This window comes from Molossus molossus, unplaced genomic scaffold (genome assembly GCF_014108415.1).
Source record: "Molossus molossus isolate mMolMol1 unplaced genomic scaffold, mMolMol1.p scaffold_m16_p_6, whole genome shotgun sequence".
Taxonomy (NCBI): Eukaryota; Metazoa; Chordata; class Mammalia; order Chiroptera; family Molossidae; genus Molossus; species Molossus molossus.
The window spans coordinates 23,169,399-23,188,540 of record NW_023425399.1 but is presented as its reverse complement, the minus strand read 5'-3'; the positions used below and the strand labels follow the sequence as shown (position 1 = coordinate 23,188,540).

General features: G+C 47.9%; 2 protein-coding genes and 1 pseudogene across 2 annotated transcripts in view; 1 reads left to right on the top strand and 2 right to left on the bottom strand.

Annotated features, from left to right (window-relative positions):
- The window catches only part of TTLL9 (tubulin tyrosine ligase like 9), a 39,961-nt gene extending 36,176 nt beyond the window's left edge, over window positions 1-3,785 (top strand). Inside the window, exon 15 of the mRNA XM_036245677.1 lies at window positions 3,709-3,785. Coding sequence (XP_036101570.1) covers window positions 3,709-3,785 — 77 coding nt within the window. The remainder of the gene's footprint in view (window positions 1-3,708) is intronic.
- A 1,434-nt stretch (window positions 3,786-5,219) lies between these two features.
- Window positions 5,220-6,804, bottom strand: LOC118618471 (annotated as a pseudogene).
- On the bottom strand, window positions 6,610-13,793 carry PDRG1 (p53 and DNA damage regulated 1). The gene is made up of 5 exons (XM_036245902.1): window positions 13,651-13,793; window positions 11,726-11,801; window positions 10,647-10,721; window positions 8,198-8,278; window positions 6,610-7,592 (listed from the first exon to the last, which is right to left on the bottom strand). The coding sequence occupies exons 1-5, from the start codon at window positions 13,735-13,737 to the stop codon at window positions 7,510-7,512; spliced, it is 402 nt and encodes a 133-aa protein (XP_036101795.1). The 5' UTR covers window positions 13,738-13,793; the 3' UTR covers window positions 6,610-7,509.
- Window positions 13,794-19,142: the final 5,349 nt, after the last annotated feature.

Here is a 19,142-nt window from a genome sequence, read left to right as displayed (position 1 = left end):
ATCTGGTGTATTTCCTTCCAGTTTTTAAAAATGCATATATTCGTATTTTTTTCTTTTACAGAATTGGCATAGGGCTGGGGTTTTGAGTTCCACTTTTCCATGCAGCATTTTCCACATCATTCTACAATATTGATAAGAGCCTATCTTCTGGAAACACTTGTTTGCCAGTCTAGATGAAATATTTTACATACATTATCTCATTTTATTTTTAGGCAGCTTTTATCATCATTCTATAGATGACAAAATGATCTCCAGATGTTACACAACTTCTTCAGGTCTCGGTTGTAAGTGCTGAGCCAGGACTTGAACTCCAATCTGTCTGACTCCAAAACCTGAATGCTTAATTGCTAGGCTCTCCCGTCCTGTAGCACAGTTAAAAACAAAATTCCCATATGGCTACAAAATATTCCAGTTTGCATAGATGCCAAATTTGTGAAACCAATTTCTTATAATTGAGCACATGGCATGACTTCGATTTTTTACTTTAATAAACAATGCCATGATGAACATCCTTTCACATAAAGCTCAACTAAAAAATCTGGCTATTTCCTTAGGGCAAATTCCTAGAAATATAATTACTGGTTAAAAAGGATGGATTTATTGCAGCCAAATTGCTCTGTAGAAAGATTACACAAATTTGCCAGCTCTGAATTAAACAAACAAACAACAAAAAAAAACTTTACTAACTTGTGCATTCTACTGATTACTGGTGAGGTTTCAGATCTTTACATTTGCATTCTCCTTTTGTTAGCTGTCCATATTCAATCTACTTTTCAATGGTTTGTTCACATTTTTTAAATATATAAAGGCCTTGTATATTAATATGTTGAGGGTATCACCTCTCTGTCAAGCTTATTGTAAACATTTCACTGAGTTTGTAAATTGCTTTTTAAATGTTTGTGGCATCTTTTTGTTGTTGTTAATCCTTACCCAAAGATATTTTTTCCATTGATTTTTAGAGAGAGTGGAAGAGAGGGAAGGAGGGAGAGAGAGAGAAAAAGAGAGAAACATCGATGTGAGAATCAATGTGAGAGAGACATCGATTGGTTGCCTCCCACATGCACTCTGACCAGGGCTGGGGATTGAACCTGCAACCCAGATATGTGCCCTTGCCAAGAATCAAACTTGTGACTCTTCGGTGCACAGGCCACGCTTTAAACACTGAGCCACACAGACCAGGGCAACATCTTTCTTTTTATAAAAAGGTTTTAAATCTTTTTTAGGGTTTGGTATGATTTAGGATTGGGCTTGTCTGCAAGCAATAAAAAAGCGAACTACTAGTTAGCCAGAGAGGAACTGATTTGTCTTGAGCCACAGGAAGTCTTGGGGTTGGCTGTACAGGGCTGACACAATGGCAGCATGATCCCCCCAAGGACCCAGCTCTCTCCTCTCCTCTTTTCGCTCTGCCACACTTAGCAGGTTGCCTTGGTGCTTATGCTTGTTGCCTCGTGGTTGCAAGATGGCTGCTCCAACTCCAGACACCATCCTTGTCCCAGGCAGGAAGAAACAGGAAAGCCCGAGGACCAAAGCTTTTGCTTCAAGCTTCAGTTGTTTATTCCAAAATGGAAATCTTCCCAGGGACCTCTGCTTACATCTTATCCATCAGAGCTGGCTCGCATGGCCACCCAAGATGCAATGAAGCCTGGGATGTCAAGTAGTTGCCTTGAGGAAGGCAAAGGAGAGGAAGTTTGTGAATGGCTTCTCCACAGCAGATCCCTAGTGTCTGCACATTGCAGGGCTGGAGGATGACTACACAGTGCTTTCAAATTGTGCATACAATCTTGTTAAAATAAAGATTATGATTCAGTAGGTCTGGAATGGGCCTAAAATTCTGCATATCTGACAAACTCCCAGGTGATGCTCTATTAGTTAACTGTTACTGTGTAACAAACCTTCCCCAAACCTCACAGCTTAAAACAGCTCTTATCTGCTATTCATTCTTCAGGTGTCACCTAGAGTCACTCATAGAGCTGCAGGCACCTGGCAGATTTACTGAGATTTGACGGCCTAGGATAGCCTTGTTGACATGGGTGGTGGTTGATGCCAATTGTCAGCTGGGCCTCTCTTTCTAGGTGGCCATTCGTCCTCTAGCAGTGCTGCCCTGGCTTCTTCACATGGTAGTCCCGGGGTTCCAAGAAGGCGAGAAAAGACATAGTGAAGCCTCTTGACACTCAGGCTTCGAAGTCTCACAATATCATTTCTCCACAATTCATTAGTTAAAGCTAGTCCAGCCCAGATTCATGGGGCAAGGAAACAGACTCCACACCTCGGGGGAAGGAACAGCAAAGTCTCTTGCAGAGAGAGGTGCATATAGGGAAGGGAGGAGCTGTTGCAGCTCTCTTCGCTAACATTCCACCTCCGACATTGATGCTGCTCGTTTCTGGACCCTGTCTGAGTAGCAAAGATTCAGAACTGTGCTTCTCCACTTTGGCTGCATATTGGAATCACATGGGAGCTTTAAAAAGACTGATGCCTTCTGGGGATAAAGAGTTAGTCTGGACATGTCTTTTTAAAACCAGATGACCCTAAAGCACAGCCTAGGTTGAGAGCCACTGCTTGAGAAGTCTCTAGAATAATTCCCAAATATCCAGTGGAGTGCCAGGGCACATGGTGATGAGTACAAGAGGAGCTGGTTGGGGCTGGGAAGAATATTGATGAAATGCATTATGGATGTGTTGAGAGATCTCCTGGTGAAAAGATCAGCAGATAATTCAGGAAGATGAGTCTAGAATTCCAAGATTTGGGAGTTATGAATGAAGCAGTTACATTTGAAACAGGGTTACATGGAACCCTGGGGATGCATATAGTAGGCCTTGATGAGCAGTGAGTGCCTAGGAGTCAGGAATGGGGCTTTGGGTGGTAAGAAAGATGGCCAACACCTCCAGGTCAGTAGTCGTGGCCATGTCGATTCATCATTCAACCAGCATTTGTGAGTGCCATCAATGTGCCTGGTACAAGATTAAATGACCATGGAGTTGCTTCCAGGATCAGCTCTGAGAGCAAACAGGAAGTGTGTAACACCATGAATGTGCCCAGAGAGGTGTCTCAGAAGCATGGACGGCCTGGGACACACTTCCATGAGAGTAGGGGCCGCTTGTGGAAGAGGTTCCTCCCTTAGCCTCCTGTGCCTGACACATGGGGTCGGGTAAGGAGAAAGCTAGCATTTAACCTATTAGGGACTAGGCACTGTGCTAGCTTTAGACGCATTTTCACTGAGTGAAGCCAGAAGGAAAGCAATGTGGGGTAGTGATTAAGAACTTGATCTCTAGAGCTCAGTTAGCCTGGGTTCAAACCCCAGATCTGCTACTTATTGTGTGATTTGGAGCAAACTATTTTGTGATTTGGAGTCTCTCTGAACCTCAGTTTTTTCTGCTATACATTATTCTGGTGAGATCTCAACAAGTTAATCCACATCAGCACCTGAAGCATTCCCTAAGGTAAATCCCCAGTGAATGTTACCTTCCTTTGATGATCCTTACACTCCTCCCATAAAGCAGGTACCTGACTTACAGATAAGAAAACTGATGCTCAAAGAGGAAAATACCTGCCTGAAGGCCATGGCAGTTCAGGATGCAAACCATAGGCCATCCATGGTTGCACGGCTGCTCTCCTCCTCCCATCAGGTAGCAGAAGTGCAGGTGCTCCACTCTCCCCAACCCCCCTTTCCAAGGACAGGCCCTCCCAGCCAACACTCCACTTTCCTTCTAGGTTGCGTCAATGATCGAAAAAAACAACTGAGGCAGCTGTTCCGCTCCCTTCAAGGCCAGAAGAAAGCTTCCAGCTAATTCCAAGCCGCTGGGAGGAAAGCGACCCTGAGAGGTGCCTTGCCAGCCAGTCCTCTTCCCACTCCACTTCCAGCACAGAAACAGCTCAGAGCACGCGCCTCCCTCTGGCTCAGCTGCTGCTCGACCTGGGCCCTCTGGATTCCCCCACCTGACCCCTGTGCATCTTTGCACCAGGAGACAGCCAATGCCCTGGACTGGATGGGTTTTAACCTTAACAGGCTGGCTTGGCTAACAGGCCCAGAGTAAAAAGTCAGCGAGTTCTATCCCAGAGATCACATCTAATAAATGAGCACAGGCCTTACTCGAAATTACTGGACACCAGGCTTCGCTCAGGGGATGGCTGTTAGCTGCAGCCACGTCCTCCTGGCTTTCACCCTTTGATGTCTCTCAGGTCAGGGCTGAAACAGTCCTCCAAGAGCAAGGATTCGCAGGCTAGGGAACTTGTCTTAAGCTGTGCTTGCAAAGCAAGCACTTACTAGATTGTTTATTGGGGGTCTGGAGGACTGAGCCCTGTACATCTTCCTCTCCGTGCATGTCAGGGGAACTCATGCAGGTCTCTGGCAAAGGTTTACTTACCAAGTCATCTGGGTGACGAAGGTGCCTCTCTGGTCCTTCCCACTTGAGGTTGAGAGCTGAGCTTTTTAAACCAGAAAGCCTTGGCCTGGCAGGCAAGGAGATGGCTTAAGGAGTTGGGTGCAAGTAAAAATTTCTGCATTTTCCACACTCCTATGCCTCCTCTTGGTTTAAGAGGAGTTACAAGTGGGCTGGTGAGCTAACTGCTCCATGGGAGACCCATCACGGGACACCAGGCAGCTCCCTCCACCACTCTCCCTGCTTTCAGGACAGTTCTTTTGTCTGCAAATAACAGAATCTAACTACCCAGAGATGGGAAGGGCTTTTGGAAGGGAAATACTGGCAAATCCAAGTGAACCAATTAGCTTTGGGAAGGCCAGAAGCCAGCCACTCTGGGCCTCCTGCCTCCAGTGTGGTGACTTCCCTCCATCCCTGTGACTGAGGTAAGCCCAGACAGCCCCAGGCACAAGTTCCATCTTTCCAGCAGAATCCAACTGGCTCTTTTTGGCCTAGCATCTACCCTGCCAGATAGGTAGGGGCAATGTTCACATGGGGAAATTGTGAGTGAGGCTGTCATACCGGATAATATCTATCAAAGTGAATGTTGCTACTCCTACTTTCTAAATATATATTTAAAAATATTTAATATAACAGCAACATGTCCTTCCCTTCCACCCCGAACATGCAATTTCTGTTTCGAGGGAATCACATAATTAGTGATTGCATACAAATCACCAGCTTATTAGACACCTGTCCTGCCCCCTGATTTTCTCACTTAATCTTGGAGCTTGTTCCAAATCAGTGCTCAAAGAGCTTCCTTATTCTTTTTTTTTTTTTTTTTTTTTTTAACAGATCAGTTATTTAGTTAGGTTTTTCATAAGAAATGTAGAACACCAGTTTGTGAGGATAACGCCCATTTGGGAGAGCAAACAGAGCAAGTGGTAGCCCTGGAGCTGATTTTGGGCAGATTTGTGAGTCCCAGGGCTTTCTGATCAACCTCACTCTGCTCTGTGATCTCGTATTTCTCTTTCTGTGTCGAAGATCTCACCCTCCTGGTGTCTGCGCTTGCGCAGCTTCTCCTTGAAGTAAGCATCAGTGAGATGTTTGGGGATTTTCACACTACTGATACCAACTTTGGTGAAGGTGGCAATGACCAATTTCTGATGTGTACTACAGAGGAACTGAACTAAGGGACAGAGGTCCAGTCACAAGCCTCTGCTCCACTGCTCCAGGTAAACCACCTTCTGGCCTCTGTTGTACCTAGTGAGGACGACCAGAATGGTCCTGGGAGTGATGCAGGCCCGCGGTTTTCTCACATGCCGTGTCTTGCTCTGGCTCAACAGGGGCACATCTTCAGTAGAATAGTATCTAGACATCTTGCAAAGTTAACCACTTAAGTACCACCATTCTTGTCGCCAACTGGTTTTGTGACAATAGCAAGAACTTTCTCCTTTTTCTTTTCAATCCTGGATTTAGCTGTTGAACACTTCCTCTTGTACATGGCCTCTCAGGGAACACACAGGCAATCGGGAGTATCTGCCAATTCCTCTGACTAGGACAGGGTTTCGGCTGCAGTGAGCCTTCCCCTTCTTCGGTGTCTTGGCCTTGAGGTTACCCTTCTTAACCTTGCCACCACCATCAGCCTTCTTGGCTTCAGGTTTCTTCTGTTTTTTTTTCACCCGCCATCTTGCAAGATGGAAAAGAGAACTAAGAACTTCCTTATTCTTGATTGTAGCTGTGTAGTATCCCACTGCCTGGAGCTATCATTTCCTTTACTCTACTGTGAACATTTAGTTTAGTTTTGTTTTTTCATTTAGTTTCCAATTCCATGTCCCTACTCTTTGGGTCATCATGGAAAAAACACCTAGAAATTTCTACTAAAAAACTCAAGAGGATGCAAAATAGTAGTTCTGGGCCAAATTTGATTTATATAAGGTACTTTGTTTGGCCAACACCAGAGTTTAACATTTTTTTTCTTAATTAGTAATATTTAAGATTTAAAATCCAAATTGCTAGCTCCTCTTGAAAATGTAAGATGTGGCCATACCAGCCTGTGTTCCCATGTAACTATCGGCAGGAGCTGAGTGGAGCAAGGGGACAGCAGTGTGCCCTCTCCGATTCGCCATTTGTTGTCACTGCCTGTCTAATCCTATCATTTCAAGGAGGAACCCTGCCCTGCATAGGTGGTATCCTAAAGGAAGTGGTGTGCCCTCAATTAAGGACAAAATGAGGTAAAGATTAGAAGCTGCTGTTCATCCATTTAGGTAACCTTTATTGAGCTCTCAGTGAACAGGAACGACACCGTGCTGCCTTCACAGCACATTCACATTAGGACCTGAGACCAAGGGAAATCTGAGAGCAGCGCTGGCCCCGGCCCTGCTTCCAGAGGTGGTGGAGGGGCATCCTGGATGCATGAAGCATGGTAAGAGGCAGTCTCCTCACCCATCGCTGGTGCAGGACTCCGCAAGGCCTTCCTGATGAAAGAGCAGCTGCGGGGGGTTGGTAAGCAGCACCTACCTACTCTGGGCTCCATCTGGGAGCAAGCAGGAAAACAGGCCAAAATGGAACCAGTGGGGAGAAACGGTATGTCTGCTCCACAGAGAGTGTGGTGAACCACGAAGCACCAAGATTCTGTCCTTCATTCAGAAACTACCTGTGAGCCTCCTGCTCTATCCCAATTCTGTTACGCACGCTGCTTGAAAATGTGTGTCTCCCTTTCTGAGAGGAATGCTGGAATGAAGCTCCCACTCTTCCCTCTCCCTTCTTCCCTGCCCAGGGCCCATTTAAACAGCAGGCCACTGTTGAGAAGTGTCTGTTGCAGTCATTCTCATACCCCCACAGGCGCTGCCCTCACCCACCCACTGGTGGCTGCCAGGCCTGTCAATGGGTCTTGTGTCCATTCAGCCCCAGTGGTCAGGCCCTGCAGACACTGGCGGGCTGAGGGTTCCCTCCTGCTGTCACAGAGCAGTCAAGTGCTACAGATAGAGAGGCTGCATCCAGGAGCCATGGCCAGATTGCTAATGCCTGTGCCCAGTGCAGGCTAGATCCTGTCCTTACAGGTTTCAAGGTTGGAGAGTTCTGGGTCCTATATGACTCCGGTGTGGGGTGGGGGGGATCCTGGTCTTAGGTCCCCTATCTTGGTTCTTGAATTTCATCCTTTCAAGATGACCTTGAGAGCTTTAAGTTCATCCTGGTTGAGGGGGGTCAGGTTAAAGCCCTTCAGCTCCGGTTTGCCTAGGGGGAGAAGACAATCCATCAGCGCATTTGGGCCTCCTGCCGTGCAACCTACTGGCCCTGGAGTCAGGCCTGGGAAAGGAGCTGACACTGCATTCAAACAGCCAAACACTTGGCTTTGAGGACTGACAGGGAAGAGCCTCAAATCTGCAATGTACTAAATAATGGACATTAACACCCGCTACTAAGTCACTAAGAACTTGGAAAATCATGACTCTCATGCTCAGAAACCTCCAGATTTCTGCCGTATCTGTGACTGATCTGAAGTGGTTAGGTTTACCTAGAAATTCAGCTTCTGAGTCGGAGCTATACTGGTCCTCACGCCATACCATGGCATAAACCATAAGATACCTCAGCCACTCCTAGAGCCTGGAAAAGAACCTGTGATAGGAAGAAGACCCTACAAACATCCTTGTCCATTCTATCTCGGGACCACTACAGACAACCACTGCCCACTGCCCACTGCCCACAGCTTCAGTGCCCCTCACACGCTGTTCAGGCCATTGCCACCTAGAAGGGGCTTTCCTACTCTGCCCTCTAAGTCTGTGTTGATGGTTCTGTACCCTCTGGGTTTCCTGCCCTCCCCAACCTGCCCAGGCTAATACCTTGGGCCTCAAAGAGGCGGTTGACCTTCACTTTAAGTTGTTTCCGGAGTTTCTCTATTTCTTTATCCAGATGATCCTGATCTGAAAAATGAGGTGGGCAAACAGATGAGATTATACTATAGACAGAATGACCCAAAGGGAGTCAGGGATGCCAGCCTCTCCCTAGCCCCTTTGAGAGCAAGGGCTCTCAGCATTCAGGAAGGAAAAGGACTTCAGAGACCTATTAAGGAAGTAACCAAAGGCTAGAGAAGCAACATGACCTGCACATAACCCTGAGTGAGCCCGGGATGGGGCTGAGCAGACCAGCCCCCTGACTCTCAGTCTCCTGTCCTGTTTTCATTATGCAAAGTACTCTGGGCTGGTCAATGCACAGGGAAGGCAACATTAGGATGTTAGGTCACCCTCCCAAGTGAAATTAAGAGAAGATTCAATTGAAAGAATACAATAAAGAACCTACACCCAATCTACCCTAAGATGACTGGAAAATGGGTGGCGAACGAATTTTATAAACCCAAGTCCATCAGGGGGTTTTTAGAAAAGCATGATGTGGTAACATGAGACCTAAACAATCAACGGGCAAGCTGAATGCTCAAGCTTAACCTAATTAGCCTTAGTGAACAGAAAAGGTTATCTTACCTTAACAGACTGCACCTGGAAGCAAACTGCACCATGAGAAGTGGAAACTACTCAAGTCAATGATGCAACTGACTAATGTCACCCAACCCCCTCCACCTGCTCCATTTTCACTTGCTCACAAGGGACAACCTTTTTTTTTTTTTGGTACGTGTCCCCTAGCGGGAACTGAACCCAGAACTCTCTGGTCCGCAGGCCGATGCTCCAACTGAGCCAAACCGGCGAGGGCTTTTTTTTATATTTTAATTTTTATTTATTTTATTTTTATCCTCACCCAAGGACATTTTTCTATCTTTTGTTCAGACAGAGTGGGAGGGAGAGCATCGAAGGAAGAGAGAGAAACATCGACATGAAAAGGACACATCGAGTGGCTGCCTCCTGCACGACCCAACCGGGGCTGGGGACAAACTGCAACAGAGGTGTGTGCCCTTAGCAGGCACTGAACCCAGGCTCTCTGGACCGCAGACCAATGCTCTAACTGCTGAGCCAAACTGGCCAGGACAAGGAACATTCTAGCTAGTTTGTCTTCCCCACAACTTTCATTCTTCCTGATGAGGAGAAAAGATCTTGACCAGCTGAGCCTCTGGCCTAGGCAATGGTTTGCTCAATGTAAAAGAGTAACCCATCTCTTATGGGCTAGTTTAGCTTGTGTCAATATCTGAGAACCACAGATAATGATGTCCCAGACCCGCTCTAAGTACAGTGACATGACCACATTTATGGACCAAGAAAGCTGAGGACCAGATCCTGAACCCAGGCAAGCAACCCCCTCGGAAAGCAGCCTCCAGCCCACCACCCAAGTGCAATGACAATTCAATTTTATAACCATAATGTTTGTGTATGTTTTTCAACAGGACAGCCAGAAACTTCTCTTCCAAGCTAATCTAGTTTCCTTTACTAGACTTTTTATTTCAACAGGGATGGAAACACCCTATCTTCAGGGATGGAGCCAACCTTGCTGGACCTCTTGACCATACATTTAGAAAATGTAGAAAAGAGAAAATATGTATAACCTGCCCTTTTCCCAGCCAAAGACCCATTTGCAGCCTGACTGTTTGTCTTTATGATGTGTCTCCAAAGAACTTTGGGAATTGTGGTCATATATATTTAAGAAACATTGTTGAATAGCCGGGCTATGGCAGACCCTAGAGTTCATCCTCCCCAAGCCCCCATTTTCAACCCAGTCTCTCTTGTAGAGGATGTGAAAAATAAAAGCTGACTATGCCAGGCTCTCTGGAAGCTTTGGTGGCCATGTGACTTAGTTCTTGCCATTGAGGTGTCAGCAGAAGTCCCTGAGGAGTACAGTCTAATTTCCAAAATAGAAGGCAAGGCCATATATGGAGAAAGCCCTTTGCCTTTCCTCCAGCCTGGCACGTGGACATGAGGCCTGCAATGATGACACAACCACCATGAGAATATGCTAAGGTGACACTGCTGAGCAGCAGTGCCAGTCTTGGGTGGCTGACTCGGACCAACTCTTAGATGAGAAAAACAGAACCAAATTTTCTTAAGCCTCAATTTGTTTTCTGTTATTTGTGGTCCAGCTTGTTCCACACTGATGAGCATTATGCTATGAACACATACTGTTTTCTCTCAACTTCAAAACAACTATGCTACAGAGATGAAACCCCTCCCCCCTTTAGAGATGATGAAACAAGTCATAGTGGCAGAGCAGAGATTGAAACTCACATTAATCTAAACCCTTTAACCTGGGTGCCTCTCATCAAGCTGCCCAAAGCCTGACTCTCAGGTTTGTTAAGACTAAGACTGGTATAGGAGGCAGCTGTGTCCCTGCCCCGTGCCCAGGAGGCCTTACCTTTCTCAATCATTTCCTTTGTCTGAGGGTGAGGCATCTTGATAAACATGTTCCCAAAGCAAACCATCACATCTTCTGAAATGGAAAACGGTCATTCCTTCAACAAATATTTTTGAGCACCTACTATGTGCTAGGCATTGTTTTAGATGCTGAAAACACCACAGAACAAGACAGAGTTCTTGCACTCATATAGCTTAAGTTATAGTGGAGGAGGGGGAATAAACAAGCAAAGGTTTCATTTTTCTGACCCTGACAAGTCTAACTACTGTAGAGAAAAATAAAGCAGGGTTAAGGGGATAGGAAATGCCGCAGCAGGAGAGACTTGTTATTCATACCTAGTGGTCTGAAATGGCTGACATCTGGACAGAGATTTTAAGAAAGTAAGGGTGTGAGCCCTGCAGCAAAAAGCAGTAATGTGCTTGGGGTGTTAGGAGCTGCAAGGAGGCCAGTAAGGATAGAGTCAGTGAGGGGGAGAATAGAGATGATGTTGGAGAGGGCAAGGGAATCTGGATTACACGGGGTCTTGCAGGACTCTAGAGTTTACTCTAGTGAGATGAAAAAGACCTGGAAGGTTTTAGACTTTCCAATGCACTTGAAATAAAATTCAACCTACTTTCCTTCATTATGGCCTGGGCTGTGTCCACCTTTCCAGCCTCATCACATGCCCTACCCTCCTTGCTTATTCTGTCGCAGCCACTTGGCCTCTAAGAGCCCCCATCTCATTTTCTGACACCTATCTCATGCCTAGTCCCTTCAGCTTTCTCACGATTTTCAAGTATGTACTTATGTTGTTCTACTCATTTGTAGAACACGAGGGCAGGAACCACACTGCTTTTATACCCCCTAGCACTTTCCCAGTGCCATCAGTGTAAGCCAACACCTAATGGCCTGTTATGGAGGTGAGAGCTGAAACCCTGAGCCACAGTTTGTGTCAGACCTGTGACATTTTCTCTCCTATCCCCACAGGCTGTGTCACATGCCTGTAGCCTCCTGCCTGGTTTCTATTAGGAACAAGGCAAAGGCCTTAGAAGGAAAACTGAACAGGCCCTCTGGGCAATACTGAGGAAGTCTTGACTTACCAGAGAGGCTGAGATCTTTCTGCAGGGCCCTCAGGCCCTCTCGGTTCTGATTCCTTTTGGCGTCCAGGTCCACAATCTGAAAACCATAGGAGCAGGAGGGAACTCAGCTACTTCTTGCCCCAGCCTGTCACCTGCCAACAGACCCACCTCTCTCCTAAAACCTAACAGAGACAACAAGGCATCATTCCTGGGTTACTTCCAGGAATGGCCTCTGTCCACCTTTCCAGCCTCATCACGTGCCCTTCCCCCCTTGCTAAAATAGACTGATGTAGCCCGGCCGATGTGACTCAGTGGTTGAGAGTTAACCCATGCACCAAGAAGTCACTGGTTCGATTCTTGGTTGGGGCACATGCCCAGGGTTGTGGGCTCGATCCCCAGTGAGGGGCATACAGGAGGCAGCTGATCAAATGGTTCTCTGTCACAACGATGTTTCTATCTCTTTCTCCTTCTCCCTTCCTCTCTCACTGAAAATCAATAAAAACATATTTAAAAAATAAAATAAAATGGACTGATGCGTGAGTGTATTTCTTCCCCCACCCAGCTTCCAGGTCCTTAAAGACCATATGTTGTGCAGGTGTTTCCCCCCCAGAGAAGGTGCTGGGAAAACGCTGACTAAACAGATAATTTTTTATTATCCACTCGAGCGCTGGTTCTCAAGCTTTAGGGCATTTCAGAATCACCAGAGAGTAGAAACCTCTCCCTGGGTAAGCCCCTCCAGCTGACCCTGACCTAGGATCATGAGAAGCCCAATAATACCAGACCGGAACAGAAGGGGCGGGGCACTGGGATGGTGGTGACAACACAGCAGCTACTAAAGAAGTGAAGAGGGAGTACAATACGGATGCTGCTTTAGAGCCAGAATACCCAGGTTTGAATCTTGCTGCCCACTATGAACCGTGCGATTTCATCTTCCTAGTTACCTCTCTGAAAATCGGAGATATGAACAGTACCTACCTCACAGGTTATTGAGCCAGGAATGAAATGTGTTATTGGCGCAGTATCTGACACATGGTAAGTACTCACAAATGAACTATTATTATCGTGGCTCAGCACACTGATGCTGTGTTTAACAGGCTCTCCCTCAAGTCTTCCCCTTCTCAGTAAATCGCTGACGGACCAACCATCCAACCATTCTAACTGAAGATGAGTCATGAATCATTCTTGACTCCTCCTGCTCCTTCGCCCCTTATTATGTAACCACCAAGATCTACTAAGCCCATCTCCAAAATATATTTCTGACCCACCCACTGTCTCCATCACCACCACCCCAGTCCAAACCCATCCCTCTCCTGGGCTGGCCCCCTGCAATCCTGTATTTACTCTGCTCCAGAGCAGCGGGAGGGATCCTTTTAAAACCTAAATCCAATTACCTCACCCTTTGCCCCCCACCTCCACCCAACTTCCTTCAAACCCTTGGCACCTAATTAGAATCAGACCCCAGCTCCCTGCCCAGGTCTACGAGTCCGCCACGCCCCGGGTCCGAGTCCTCCCACATCCCCACCCCCGCGCAGTCCCAGGCCACTAAGACCTCTTTTCTGTCCCTCTTCTCCCCTCCGGGCCCTGACTGGGACGGCAGAGCCCAGGTCAGTGAGGGAGCCCAGGAACCGCCTTTTGAAAAAAGGGTTCTGGTAAACTGCCCCGAAGGTAACGGTTCGGGGTCCGGATGGTACAGTGAAGAGCAAAGGAGGGATGGAGAGACAGGATGGCTAGCAAGAGCAGGCGCTCCCGGAGTGCGTGCTGGGCAAATGGGTGCGGCGCCGCTCAATCTGCCATGTTTGTCGTCACGGCCATCAGACCACCGGCCCGGTAAGCTGACTGCCCGCGGGGCGGGAGCCAGATTCCGGACCCTGCGCACTTCCCTGCGGCGCTCACCACCAGGCCTAACAGCTGCACCCGGGCCCCTGCGCGGCGGACGCGCCTCCCACCTGCCGTTTGTCCGCCAGCACCGCCTCGGCCAGCTCCTCCACTTCCACCAGGTACTGCAGCACCCGCTCCGCCTCGGGGGACAGCATGGTGCCCCTCAGCCCCGACTCCACTCCGGCTCAAGCTTCTCGGAGGCTCCGCGTGCGCACGCGCCGCTCTGACAGGGCTTCCGGCGCGCATGCTCAATTAAAAGAGGGACGGCGGCGCCCAACCTCCAACGCACGCGCGTCTGCTGGGCGCGAGAGGCAGGGCCTATTTTGGGGGGCAGGGTTGGAGCGCCCCCTGCAGGCCCAGAGAGCGCAGTCCTCAGTGAGGCCTTTTACACCATCCCTTCCTCTTCTTGTGTTTCTTTTTGTTGTTCAGATAGAGTAGGAGGGGGAGAGAGACACACACACATCGATGAGTGGTGGTGGCACGACCCAACCAGGGCGGGGGACAAACTACAACCAAACCCGGGTCTCTCTGGACCACAGGCCGTCGCTCTAACCGCCGAGCCAAACTGGCCAGGGCAGTCTTCATATATTTCTTAAGCACCCTCTATGTGTCCGGCAGTTTTAGGAAAGAGAATGCAGCAGTGCACAAAACAAAGTTCTTGCCCTCATGAAACTCCATTCTAGTGGGAAAAGCCAATAATTAATAACCAAAAAAATAATGATATACTATGGCTGGCAGAGATAGGGCTGGTGAAATATAAGTCACTCTTTCCCTATTGGAGGAACACCAAGGAAGTTCACGTGGCGGTGTGACTTATATTTAACCACTGATACCTCAAGTTATCAATTTATAAAATGGGGGTGAATAAAAATGTCATTGTCTGCAGGATCGAAAGAGATAGGAATCATTTTTATTTATTTTTTAAATATGCTTTTATTGATTTTTTAAAATGAGAGAGAGATAGAAACATTAGTTAGCTGCCTCCTGCACGCCCCCTAGGGGGACTTGAGCCCTCAACCCTGGCATGTGCCCTGACAGAGGATCTAACCGGGACCTCTCAGTCCATGGGACGATGCTCACTCAGTCCCTTGAGCCACACCGGCCAGGCGAGACAGGATCATTTTTAAATTCAGTTTGATCAGTGTTTATTGAGCCCCAGTGTTGGGCCCAATGTCCGGAGTAGTTGACCTAGACTCAAGGAAGTGGCTAGAAAACTTTGGGCAGTGAGCAATGACGTTCTCTAAGTGCTAGAAAGCAAATCTATGTGAGCCATAGAATCTAGGATGACCTCCAAGATAAGGCAGGCAGGTAGAAAGTGGGTGCCCTTTACAACCAGAGGCTTCCCTAGAGATCATGCCCAAACCCTCATTGTACAGCTGGAAAAACCAAGGCTCAGAGAGCAGCTAGGACTAGAACTCTGACCTCCTGGCTCCCTGAGTCCAGCTGTTTTTTTTTTTTTATCCTCACCTGAGGACATTTTTCCATTTTTTGTTTTATTTTTTCTTTTTCTTTTGTCGTTTTTTTTTTGTTTGTTTGTTTTCATTTTTCTATTTTTTGTTCAGAGAGAGAGAGAAACATCTATGTGAAAGGGACACGAGTGGCCGCCACCCGCACAATCCAACCAGGGCCGGGGACAAACTGCAACCAGGGTATGTGTCCCTAGTGGGAACCAAACCCAGATCTCTCTGGACCACAGGCCGATGCTCTCACCACTGAGCCAAACCAGCCAGGGCCCTGAGTCCAGCTTTTTATTCTCTCCTTTTGGCCCCTGGGACCAAGCTCTTTCACACTCCTTGCCTTGCCTTACTTGAATTTCACAACCTTTGTTTGGGTGGGTTGTTTCTGCCCCATTTCACAGCTGCAGACAGGCTTTCTGAAGGGCAATGCCTTGTCACAAAGAAAGTCAGGAGCAAACACGGGTCTAGAATCTCTCTGGTCTTCATACCACAGCTGTCTCTAAACCCTGAAAAAAGCCCTTTCTGAAACTGTGGCCACATATGTCTCAGTGGCACCTCCTCTTTGTCTGGCCTTTGGCTGCCTTTGACTGCCAGAGGCAGAGCTAGTTTTCCCTGCAGCTGCCTGATCTCACGGGGAAAAGGAGATTCATTAAGGATTTTTCATTAAGGGTGAATTTGCCACCAAACCCGGGATGTTTTGTGTAAACACCTTCTGGTTCAGAAACACAGGCACAAGCCCTGGGAAGGAAGGGGGAAAGATTTACCATAGAAAAAACAGGGCTCAGCAGGCACCCCAGGGGCTGGACCCCAGAACTGAGTCTCCTCCACCATGAGGCTCAGAGAGAGCTGGATCAGGCCAACCACTGACCCCTGTCAGGTGGCCCTGGATGGAGAAAGGTTGAGTTGAGGGAGGCTTCCAAATTGGCAGCTTATTGGCTGTGACTGGCCCTTAGAGGGTACTCTTGCCACTGGAAGTGTTGGGGAAATCATATCCAAGACCGAGATAATCAGACCTGGAAGGACTCTTGTTTCAGAACCACTTCTATTTTTAGAACCATCAATTTCACAAATATTTATTGACTACCTTGGACCTGTTTTAGGGATTCTGCCATGAGCAAAACCAGTCATGATCCTTGCCCTCAGAAGCTTCCAGTCTAGTGGGAGAGACAGACAATAAATATATGAACAAGTAAACATATCAAGTGATGATAAATACTCTGGAGAACAACAGAGCAGGGCAAGGTGGGGAGGAAATGATGGGGTGGGGCTATTTGAGATAAAGTGGTCTGAAGAGGTGTCATTCAAGCAGAGAAATGGAGGAGATGAGGGGGTGAGTCATGTGGATATCTGGGGGAAGAGCATTCTAGACAGAGGGCACAGAATACAAATGCCCTAGAAGTTGGAAGAACAGCAAAGCCAGTGTAGGTGGAACTGAATGAGCACGGGGGAGAAGGTAGGAGATAAGGTCAGAAAGGGGAAGGAGGCATTGAACATGTGGGATTATAGCAGGGGCTGTAGATGCCCTGCCCAAATCAGCAAAGTCCTCCCCAGAGGCCGCATGCAGACACTGCTGCACATGCCTGTGGCTTCCTGCTTCCCTCTGCTCATGGGTGCAGGTTGAATAGGGAATACAGTGAGTTATGCCCACAGGAGTGGCCCTCAACCAAGAAGAGAGGAGTTAGTGGCTACACAACCCAGCTTCTTTGCTCCTCTGTGGGAGACCCAAGAGGAGACAGCCACATCATCCAGGTAAGATAGGATGGTCACTGGACCAGAGGTAGCAGTGGGGATGGTGAGCACTGGTGGGATTCTCAGGGACTTTGCATACACTCCACCATGCTGGATTAATTTTTTTCCACACTTTTGAATCTTTGTGGCTACTATATATCTCCTACTTATCAGCTTGGTGTCACCTCCTCCCACAGGTCAAGAGTCCCCTCTGGCCTTCACAGCTTCCCCATCACTGCACTTACCACCTTTTTTCTCTTGTCATCTCCCTGTCCAGTCAGGAGCTCCTCAAGGCAGGGACCTTGTCTGTCTTGTTTGCTGCTGTGTCGCCAGAACCTAGAATAGTGCCTGACACACAGCAGGTGCTCAGTCAATGTTTACTGAATGAGTGAGTGGACTCAACATGAAGCAGAACTTTCTATTATCCAAAGTATCCAAAGGTGAACAGAGCTAACTCAAGGATCAGTAGTTCCCCACTGTGAAAGTATGTAAGTCTAGACTGCCATTTGGTCGGGATACTGCAGAGGGTGAATCCCTTTGCAGTCCTGGATGGGACTGATGCCTCTAGGTCTTTTGTTTTGTTTTTTATCATCCTCACCCGAGGACATTTTTCCATTTTCTGTTCAGGTAGAGTGGGAGGGAGAGAGAGAGAGAGAGAAACATCGATGTGAAAGGGACACATCGAGTGGTCGCCACCCGCACAACCAACCAGGGCCGGGGACAAACTGCAACCGAGGTACGTGCCCTTAGCGGGAACCGAACCCGGGTCTCTCCGGACCGCAGGCCGACGCTCCAACCGCTGAGCCAAACCGGCCAGGGCCCTCTAGGTCTTTTCTAACCAGATGAACTCTATCCAGTCACACTGGGGAATGCCCCCCCCCCCATCTTTAGCCACCCCCTCGCACAGGCCAAAAGGGCTCTGGCTGCTGGGGCTTTGGTGTTTGGGAACTGGTGCCAACAAGAATGATGTTTCGGCCTGGCCAGTGTGGCTCAGTGGTTGAGTGTCAACCCATGTATCAAGAGGTCGCTGGTTTGATTCCTGGTCAGAGCACATGCCCTGGTTGTGGGCCCAATCCCCAGTGTGGGGCATGCAGGAGGCAGCCAATCGATGTTCTCTCATCAATGGTTCTATCTCTCTCTCCCTCTCCTTCCCCTCTCTCTAAAATTAAAAAAAAAAATTTTTTTTAAAGAATGATGCTTCACCATTCCCCTTGGACCTCTTACCATTTCTGTGAGTCTCCCTTGGGTAAGTGTTCAGTGACCAGCACCTGCTCCTCTCCTTGGGGAGGACTGCCCTCAGGTTTCTGGAGCCTCCTGGGTGACTAACCCTCCCCACAAGCTGTATCCTATCATTTCAGGAATTTGAAAGCCCACCTTCCTTGCCTGGGCTGCTGGTAAGGGTGGGGGTGGATAACTCCCAGGTATAATTACACTCCAGAGTTCCCCTGTGGGATCAGGCTGAAGCAGCCACCCACAAGACATCCACAAGCCCTGCTTGGCTTCCTCTCCTTCCTGGTCTGCCTCTCCCACTCCCTTATGCTCAAAACCCTCCAACGCTCCCATCTCACTTAGTAAAAGCCAAACTCTTCACCGAGTCCCACAAGGCCCCACATAAGGTGTCCTACCTCTCTGAGGCATCTCCCACCCCTCTCCCCACCTCCTTGCTGTTCCTCACACATACCAGGTGCAGTCCCACCTCAGGGCCTTTGCACTGGCTGCTCCCTCTGCCTGCACTTTCTCCTGATGTCTACATGTCTCCTTCCTTCACTTCCTACAAGTCTTTGCTTAAATTTCACCTTCTCAGTGAGGTTTACCCTTACCACCCGATTTTGTTTTATTTTATTTATTTATTTATTCCTCACCTGAAGACATTTTTGCATTTATCTTCAGATAGAGCGGGAGGGAGAAAGGGAGGGAGAGAGAGAGAGAGAGAAACATCGACATGAGAGAGACATGTCGACATAAGAGAGACACATCAACTGGTTACCAGCCACACAACCCCAACCGGGGCTGGGGACAAACTGCAACCGAGGTATGTGCCCTTAGCGGGAACTGAACCCAGGTCTCTCTGGTTTGTGGGCCGACACTCTAACCACTGAGCCAAACTGGCCAGGGCTGACCACCCTATTTTAAAATGCAACTCCTGCCCCTCCCAGTATTCCTGATCATCCTCCTTTGCTTTACTTTTTCTTTTTTTTAAGTAACATTTGTCACTTTTTAGCATGCTATGTAATTTACTTACTTGTATTTGCTGTATTTTATTTTATTTATTTATTTGAGAGCGAGACATTGATTTGTTGTTTCACTTATTTATGCCTTCAGTGATTGATTCTTTTTTTTTTTTTTTTTTTGTTCAGGTAGAGTGGGAGGGAGAG